Source organism: Abrus precatorius, unplaced genomic scaffold (assembly GCF_003935025.1).
Source record: "Abrus precatorius isolate BTA unplaced genomic scaffold, Abrus_2018 Scaffold7, whole genome shotgun sequence".
Classification (NCBI taxonomy): Eukaryota; Viridiplantae; Streptophyta; class Magnoliopsida; order Fabales; family Fabaceae; genus Abrus; species Abrus precatorius.
This window is the reverse complement of record NW_020874417.1, coordinates 30,857,301-30,867,091: the sequence shown is the minus strand read 5'-3', so window position 1 is coordinate 30,867,091 and position 9,791 is coordinate 30,857,301. Positions and strand designations below refer to the sequence as shown.

At 27.9% G+C, this 9,791-nt stretch overlaps 2 protein-coding genes across 2 annotated transcripts; both read right to left on the bottom strand.

Annotated features, from left to right (window-relative positions):
* Window positions 1-1,611: 1,611 nt before the first annotated feature.
* On the bottom strand, window positions 1,612-3,472 carry LOC113873258 (isoliquiritigenin 2'-O-methyltransferase-like). The gene is made up of 4 exons (XM_027511307.1): window positions 3,039-3,472; window positions 2,209-2,522; window positions 2,020-2,084; window positions 1,612-1,908 (listed from the first exon to the last, which is right to left on the bottom strand). Exons 1-4 carry the CDS (start codon window positions 3,470-3,472, stop codon window positions 1,612-1,614), a joined length of 1,110 nt encoding a protein of 369 aa, XP_027367108.1.
* A 2,283-nt stretch (window positions 3,473-5,755) lies between these two features.
* On the bottom strand, window positions 5,756-7,518 carry LOC113871773 (isoliquiritigenin 2'-O-methyltransferase-like). Its single transcript, XM_027508878.1, has 4 exons — window positions 7,106-7,518; window positions 6,341-6,654; window positions 6,146-6,210; window positions 5,756-6,049 (listed from the first exon to the last, which is right to left on the bottom strand). Exons 1-4 carry the CDS (start codon window positions 7,516-7,518, stop codon window positions 5,756-5,758), a joined length of 1,086 nt encoding a protein of 361 aa, XP_027364679.1.
* Window positions 7,519-9,791: the final 2,273 nt, after the last annotated feature.

Here is a 9,791-nt window from a genome sequence, read left to right as displayed (position 1 = left end):
ATTTACTTAAGTATTTATTTTAATTTTTTATTATATAGAAATTTATATTATATATTTGACTATTAATTTTTTAAACAAGTTAAAAAGTATTTATTAATTATAAATCATATTAAAAATTTTATAACAATAAATTTAAATGAGTTTAATAATTATAAATTATTTTCATAATTTTTTCGTATACTATTTCTTATAGCCTCTTAGTATTTTTATTTATACGAGTATTAGCCTTTATGTTTGTTTTATTTTTACCTATTCCTTTCGTAATATTTGTCGACCATTTCTTTTATATTTTAAAAGACGTATAAGGACAATTTTGAAAGACTTCACGATGTGAGTTAAAATGTATTGTGTATTATAAAAAAGAGGTTGGAAAAAATTATTATAAATATTTTATGTAAATACACAATAAAAAATGTATTAGTACAATGAAATTTTTTTAAAAAGTTTGGATTTTACAGTTAAAATTGTAAGTTTTATTTTATCTTTTTAAGTATCAAAAGCATTTTTTAATGCATGTTTTTTCTTTCTTTGTAAAATAAGTACAGGTTTAAAATAACTACGGATACATTATACAATTCTCTATTGAGATAACTTTAAAATATACTTTCCTTTTATTTCTTAATTTAAAATTACACTATTTTTTTCTAAGAATTAAAATTTGCTACATTTTTTTTTCTTTTTTGCTTTAGTATTTGCACTCATATATTCCAATTTGCTATATTTAGTTCATTTTCACATTTTAAAAAAAAATTGAATATTATTTTACCAATTTTATGACTTAAAAAGGATGAACCAAAAATTTAAACGTTTTTATAATTGGATGTAATTAAAAATTTACTAAAATATTCATATTTTATTTTTAATTTAAAAATATTTTTAGTCTTTAATTTTTTGAAATTTTAATTTTTTCTCTCAATTTTTTCTTTCATCAGCTTTAATTTTAATTTTTTTAAACTTAATACTTTTAGCTATTATAATGTAATTAACTAAAACTTATAGTGTATTGAATTTTTGTTGGGTTACCTTATCAGTAGGGACAAAATACAAAAAATAGCCACTAAAATTAAAAGAAATTTTTAAGAACTAAAATTAAAATATCACAAAATTATAGTCAAAAAATATTTTTTCTTTCTTTTTTCTTAAAATGTTATAAAATAAAATTATAGAAAATAAAAAACACACAATTTTATGTCATGATTATAGCATATCTTAAGTTTCATGTGTAAGCAACGTTTTTGCTGTTCGATTATTATTCTGTTTCTTGTAAAATTATGTTGAGAGAAGTGAGGTTTTACAGTATAATGTGTTTACATTATATTTTTTTTATGAAGGTTTACGATAAATTATAGGTATGAGACCTATAAATTTTTTAAACGATTTTTCTTTCCTTAGACTTCACGATCAAAATTATTCTTTTTTTCACACACAAAGAAATATGAAAAAGAAGAAAGGAACCAGTTTATTTAATAGGGATAAACATTACATCATATAAAATTAAAGCACAAAATTCAACGAGAAAGTTGTAACTTTGACCTCACATAAAAGGTCCTTATTATGACTTTACCCTCGATAGCTTCATCTGAAAATTCTCTAAGTTATTTTATAAACTTATTATTTATAAAATTCCATTACTCCCAAACTAGAGAAGGCACGACAAGCAACTTGAAATTTTGAAAATCCAGAGAGCATGCACAAATTCTCATATTGTTTTTCAGTTCTTTCCCTTCCACCAACCGTTATGAACATGATGTTGTCAAGATTAGAAACAAGCTGAGATCCTTCACTTGGTTCTGGTTCTTCAGGCAAAATGAATTCCACAACAATTACCTTCCCATTCGATGGCAATGCTTTGTGACAATTGCTTAGAAATTCTACGCATTTTTCATCTGACCAATTGTGACATACAGCCTATGATAATTTCAAAAATACGAAAAGATAGTGGTTAGCACCTTAATCAGATTATTTGATGAACATATCAATTCTCAAGTAACCATTTAGCTGTACGTTATGTATACTAACCTTCAATATTATGGCGTCACCTCGTGGAACACTTGCAAACATATCTCCTCCAATGTGCTCAATCCCTTAAAATATTAGGTTTTTTTTGCGTGATTAATATTGTTTGACAAAGTTAAAAAACTGAGTAGAACTATGTTTTATATATCATTTGACATTTTGATTTGTGATAAAAACATATTATCAGGCTACCTGGAAGCGATGGTGCATTTTCAATCACTTGGGGCAGATCAAAATTAATACCCTTAATTAAAGGGTACTTGGAGATTATCATTTTGAGATTTTGTCCATTTCCACCTCCTACGTCAACCAATGTTGATATTCCCTCAAGTCCAGTATATATTTCAAGTATTCTTTTCATCTCTGTTGCACACACATCAGCCATTGACTTGTTAAAAATTTGGTTCATTTTTGGATCCTTTTCCATGTACTCGTACTTTGTTACTCCATGGACTTTGTTGAACAAGTCAATGTCTTCATCAACCACTGCTTCTTTGAAGTTCAACCTAGAAAACCATTGAAGCACCCTCGATTAGAAAATAAAATTATATATAGGCTTTAAATTTTTTTATATAGAAAGTAACGTTGTACTTTATAAAGTAATAGAATTATGTATATCTCAATTCATCATATATTTTTTTCAACGTATCCATTTTTTAGAGCATAAAGTTGAAAGAAGTAAAGAGAAAGAAAGTAAAAAATATGATAAATGACACGAGGCTTATAAAAGCTTGTCAACAATTTATGAAAATAGCTCATGACTTTGATAAACTTTCAATAAGTTACATCGTTAAAGTTATAATATAAGTCATTAAAAGTTATTAAATAAGTATTTGAATAAGCAAATTTTCAAATGCAATCATAATGGAATAAGAAAGAGAAAGGGAAAAAAAAAAGAGATGGAAAGAAGGTAAAAGTATTGTATAGATGTGTATATATTAATATAATTATTGATCTTTTAGAATAAAGTTAGTCAAACATCTCACTATTGTTGTATATCGATAGGAAGTAAAATCACTTACCAAACCTGTGACAGTGCTGGATAACATAGAAATGTTGTGAATGAAGCCAAGTAGCCCCTACTTTCACCGGGGACTAAGTATTTTCCAACTTGTGAGAGTCCATAAACTCTCTCAGTGCAACCATGCTCACTAGTGCGAGTGCAACTAACAAGAATGGAGTAACTGACAAGCAAACGCAACATGCGGTCAAGCCTATTTGGCAAGTCAGGGTGTTGTGTTGGAAGCTTAGAAGCAATTTCATGGGATGACATAAATGAATCATGTGTAGTTGCCTTAGCTATGATACCAAACAAGTTCAGCTCAATGGCTGCATTTAAGACAGCAGGGTACACTAGATTAGTACTAAGTAGCATTGCTGATAGACAAGCACCATCCTCCCTTTGTTGAGGGGAAGTTTCAAACATGTGATTCTTGGTGAAATTGGAATCACCCATATCCTAAACTTGCTTCTTTAATTTACTTCTAAAAACTGTTTTTTGGGGCTTGTAAATATGTGTTTGCTTGCTTATTAGTTGCTTTCGAGCTTGCCCTTTTTATAGGTAAATCGTATCTCTTAGTCGTTATGCTACTTTGATGAATGGTCATAATTGGGGGCTTCACCTACTTCTTACAATTTTTTCTTTCAGATATCGTTCGTTGAATTTTTGTGGGCGGTATCATACTATCGTAAGTAATCAACTGAAAGGGTACTCGGTTTTCTGTGATTAACACTTTTGAGTGATGGTATTCTTATAATAATTTTATATTTGTATAATGCTCAAGTCATGGCCTTTCCATACTTTAGATTGTTTAATTTAGTTATTTATTAATCACTTAGAAAAATGTCAATTATCCTTTTGTTAAAATAATTTAAATTTTATCTTTCCATGCACTGTTTTTCATTTCATTTAAAAATTAAAAGATAAAGTTGATTATATGTTTTTTAAATGACAAGTAAAGTGAAATAATAGTAAATGGAATATGATTAGAAATATACATAATGGAAAACAAATTGTGGTGATCATACTAAATTTGGATATGTGTGGAAGACTTGTAAAACAAAGAAGATAAACTAAATAGAGGGTAGCTCAATCTCTAAACAAAAGGTTGAATTGAGAAAAATGAAATGATTAAAAATAATTCATTTGCCAATAGTTGTCTGTAGACGAAGTTTATGACAAAACATTAGTGTTGTTTGATTTATGAAAATAAAAATATTCGATTGTTGTTATTGGTGTTGACTAATAAAAAACCAAATAGATATATTTAATTCAAATAAAGTTGGATATTGGAAGTAAGTAGGTACATCCCAAACAAACAGCAGTAATACGCAAGTTGATTTTTTGTTTTTGTCTTTGTTTTTAACTGTTTTTGGCTCGAAATTTTAGTGAGTTCCTATTCCAATGACTTCCCTTACGATTCCATGGGCGCTAACAGTATGTCCCAATTTCGTTGTACGACAGGTCAAAGAAGCAAAAGGACCCATTAAAAAAAATTACACTTGAACATTTTAAACTATTTTTTCAATGAATACAAAAGCAATTTATATATAATATTTTTATTAAAAATTACAGAATTTAATATATTAACAATATTAAACATTATAATTTTTAATAAAAACTTATTATTTTTTATTACATATACGTTAAAAATATATATTTTTAAAAATTATTTTAAAGTAATAATACCATAGTAAAGAAGACGAGTGTTATACAATTTGACTAAAAAATTATACTGTATTTCTTTGATTTAAAATTAAATAAAATTTATTTTAAGTCATCAAATATGTATACATTATATGAATCATATATTTTTATTCAAATGTGTATTTGTTTATCAAAATGTACAAGAATTATTTTTTCAACATTTGATGCTTTATTGATTTTGCCTTTTTTTATGCCTTCTGATATTTGAACAATGCAATCTTTTCTATTATTTTTCTTCAGCTTGCCCCTCTTTAATTTCTATGTACTAATTTTCTTTTGGTGGAAGGGGGTTTGAACAATTAAAACACCATCTCCTACGGAATAAACAGCCCTTAGAAGAAAGGTGTTGCTGCTTGATTTGTGATTTCTAATTCCCTTCATTATTCTATGGGTCACTGTTAAATATATCATTAAGTTTTCTTCAGTGAGTAGGTGATTAAATGAAATGACGGGTACAATACTTCCTCTAAATACCTCGTACATTAATCGTTACCGTTTAATGAAATGATACATAAAACAACTATTTTTTTATGAAATTTATGCTTGATGAAAAATCATATATAATAAAATTTTATTTAAAATTAGTATTTAACAATATGAATACATTTAATTACATTAACTTCCATATTTTAAAATAAAAATCTATTATATATAACTTTTTAAACGGTATAATATTTCAGAAGTTAAAAAAGTGGCTACTCTGTTCATAAAATAAGGGTAAGAAATTATATATATAAAGCGACAAGTTGAGTAGACACGGTTCACTTTCAATAAGCTAAATGGGCAGTAAATTGAAATGGGGACCATAAAAAGAAACTACAGAAATAGTCATAAAGCAGCTGTTATTAGAAACATGACGTGGTGACAATAGATTGCTGAGAAATAACGATGCCACCTAATATTTTGATCCTCAAGCATTTTTATTCTATCTTAAGGAACGACAATGTTAAAGGAAATTAACACTAATGAAGAGTAGCCCAGTTGGAATTCAACATTTTTAGCTGCTTCTTATTTGAATAACTGAAAGTAAACTTATTTGTAAAATTCGATGATTCCCAAGGTAAAGAATGCACGACAGGCAACTTGAAATCTTGAAAATCCAGAGAGTTTGCACAAAGACTCATATTCCTTGTTACTTCTTTCCTTTCCACCATTTGTGATATACATGATGTTGTCGAGGGTGAAAATAAGCTTTGATTCATTTGACTCTGATACTTCTGATGGTAAAAACTCTATAACAATCACCTTTCCACCTTGTGGCAGTGCATTGTAACAGTTCCTCAAAACAGTCAAGCATTGTTCATGTGACCAGTTGTGCAATACACCCTACATATAATGTAGTTGAAGAAATTAAGATTTTTGGCAACATTATTGATCAATCAATCTCATGTGAAATTGAAGTGTTACAAAGTGTTTTCTAACCTTTAGAATTATGGCATCACCCTGTGGGACATGCTTAAACATATCTCCTCCAACATTTTCTATCCCTATTCATGCAATTTTCGACAGTGTCACAAATCAATGATTTAGCAAAATAAGAACTCTAATTTTAATGCATCATCAAATTGACAGACATATAACCATAAGTTTGACTGGCACGTATGTATATCTATCTACCTGGATAAGCTGGCGCTTTTTCAATAACTTGGGGCAAATCAAAATTAATACCCTTAATTGTAGGGTACTTTGCGACTATTAATTGGAGATTTTTTCCTGTATTTCCTCCCACATCAACCAGGGTTGAAACTCCTTCATATCCTTTATACACTTCAAGGATCCTATTCGTCTCTATGGTGCTGGTATTAACCATTGCACCGATGAAAGCATTATTCAATTTTGGATCCTTTTCAGTGTATTTGAACAAAGGCATTCCATGAACCTTTTGAAATAGGTCGTTCTCAGAATCAAGGATTGCATCCTTCAAATTCGGCCTAAAATCAAAGCACCACCACAAGGTAAATTAAATAAACTCTTCCATAAAACAACTTTAATGGCTGTGGCTTAATTAAACAACTTTTATTAACAACGAACATTGTAGCATTATATGAGATGTCATAGACCAAAAAAATATAAGCAGCAGTTGGACAATAACGATGCATGTATACAAAACAAAATAATAGCTTCACACCCAAATTTTGCGCTCACAATGTGGGTATGATCGAGGAGAGTGAAGTAGAGAGAGTGTGAAAGTGTAACAAATACTTTAAAAAATTGTAGAAGGCAGTCTTTGATAAGAAATGTCAGAATCACACTTCTAAAAAGCGACCTTTCAACTATAATTATTGGAATTTATATAGATCTCACTAGGAAAACAATTAAACAAGCTGCAGTATTTATTATATTTTATTAGAATTTTAAATAGCAACAAAGAGTAGGCTGTACCAAAGTTGTGACATTGCAGGATAGTTGAGAAATTTTGTAATGGCACCGGCACAACCCCTTTTTTCATCACTGACAAAGTACTTTCCAACAGCTGAGATTCCAAAGAATCTCTCAATGCTACCATCTTGATTGGTGTGAGGAGAACAAGTGAGAAGAGAATAGCTTGCAAGGAGACGCAGCATGCGCTCAAGTCTATTAGGCAAACCTGGGTATTGGTTTGGCAACTTAGAAGCAATTTGGGATGCTGACACAGTTCCGCCATGGGGTGTTGCATTTGCTATTATGTCAAACAAATTCAACTCAATAGATGCATTGAGTACTGAAGGAAACACTTGACTTGTGCAGAGTAACATAGCATAAAGACATGCCTCATCCTCTCTTCCCTCGTTCGGACTTGCAGGATTCGAACTCATATTTGCTTTTTCCCTCTCTCTACTCTCTGTTTATTTTGTTGTTGTTCTCTTCAATGCCTTTTGCATTTTCGAGTAGTGCATATGCTTTTTTATAGCCAAACATGGATCTAAGATCTATACGATATTATGACCACAAACATTTTGTTAGTTCGAGAAGTTAAATATTTTAATCACAAACATCCGACAACCAAGAACTTTTCATACCTGCTCTCTTTATTTATTTATTTATTTATTTATTATGTGTAATTTTAAATAATATTTTAAACACTTTTTAAGTTCAAGTATTTAAAATTTTTATTTAAATTTCTCTAAACTCATAATCATTGCATTTACTTGATTATTTAGGAAGAAGAATGAAAATTGAAGTATTTTGATCCCTTTTTTAATATATTTTGTAGGTTGAATCAAAGGAAAAAATTTTCACAAGTTGAAGAAATTTGGAAGAATCAAGGAGAAACATGAAGTTTGGAAGCAATAGTTAATTCTGATTGTTTCAATAAGGATTCACTTAAGAAGAAATGAGGTTTTGTGCTCTTCTTGTTATAGCAATAACAAAATGTCCTATTTTTGGCACTCAACTTTCACTGTAACGAGAGTAATGACATTTCTTTATAACAAAGAAACTTCTCTTACTATAGTGAGAATTTTTTTTTCCAGATTCATATATAAGGTAGTTCCCACGCTTTTGAAGTTAGTGAATCAATTTTTAGAAAGGTTTAGAGGGAGAAAGACATTGGAGAACAAATGAGAAGAGTGGGAATGCTCGAATTCAAATTCAAAAGATTGTCTTTACTTTCTTTCTTGATATAATGGTTGAAATGAGTGATTAAAACTTTTGTGGGAATAAATGTAAATCTTCAAATTTGATGTATTCTCTATTATTCATAATATATATGTGTGTGTGTTCTTTTTCATTTCTATTGATTCGATAATTTTAATTTATATGTATTGCTTGAATCTATTTCATCAATAGCTTCTCGTTCTTAGAATCTAAGTTATGTCTTAAAAGTATTCCCTATATTTAAATTCGATTAAAATTACTTAGTAACTTGTTATTTTAGAAATATATTTCAAATTACCGATTACTTTTTAACCTTGATCTTAATGTTAAATAGTTTGTTAATTGTTTGAGAAATCAATCTATAAAAAATTATCTTAGAAGTATGTTTTCAAGAAATTGAAATATATGATTTTAGTGTATTAGCATCAATATCAATAGAATCAATTGTTATACATATCACTGAATCACAAAAATACAGAGAGAACGATAGATGAAATTTAATCATAGTTTCTTTAACTTGATTTTAATTACATTTTCAATCATTTTCTTAAATTATAGTTTTTACACAATTTTCATGAAACTCATTTGATTGCTTTTTAACCTTGATCTTAATGCTAAATAGTTTGTTAATTGTTTGAAGAATTAATCTTTAAGAAATTATCTTAGAAGTATGTTTTCAAAGAATTGAAATATATAATTTTAGTGTATTAGCATCAATATCAATATAATCTTTTGCTATACATGTCACTAAATCACAAGAATAAAAAAAGGACAATAGATGGAATTCAATCTTAGTTTCTCTAACTTGATTTTAATTACACTTTTAATCATTTTCTTAAATTATAGTTTTTACACATTTTCCATAAAAATCATTCGATTTCTTTTTGACCTTGATCTTAATGCTAGATAGTTTATTAATGAGAAATCAATCTTTAAGAAATTATCTTAAAAGTATGTTTTTAAGGAATTGAAATATATGATTTTAGTATGCTAGCATCAATTTCAATAGAATATATTGCTATACATGTCACTGAATCACAAGAATATAGAGATCTAACTTGATTTTAATCACACTTTCAATCATTTTTTAAATTATAGTTTTTACATATTTTCCAAGAAACTCATTAATCAACTTCTTTGTATATATATTCAATTAATCTATACTTTAATAATTAGCACAACAATATCCCAGTATTCACCGAGTTGATTCAATTATGATGCGTAAAAATCACTTATATTACGTCTTTGTCTTTTCTCATCTTCTACCTACAATAAGTATCAATATGTCATTTTAGAAAAATAAATGTCAAATTTAACATATACATTTAAAAGCATATAACTCTATCTATAATCAATCTCATATCCGATTCGAAATCTAAACGCAAGAAAAGAAGAGAATTGTGTTAAACTTTCCAAAAATAAAAGTATATATTAAAATTTTTTAAAATTATTAAAAGATTTAAATTACTATTTAAAATATCTTAAAAATAAT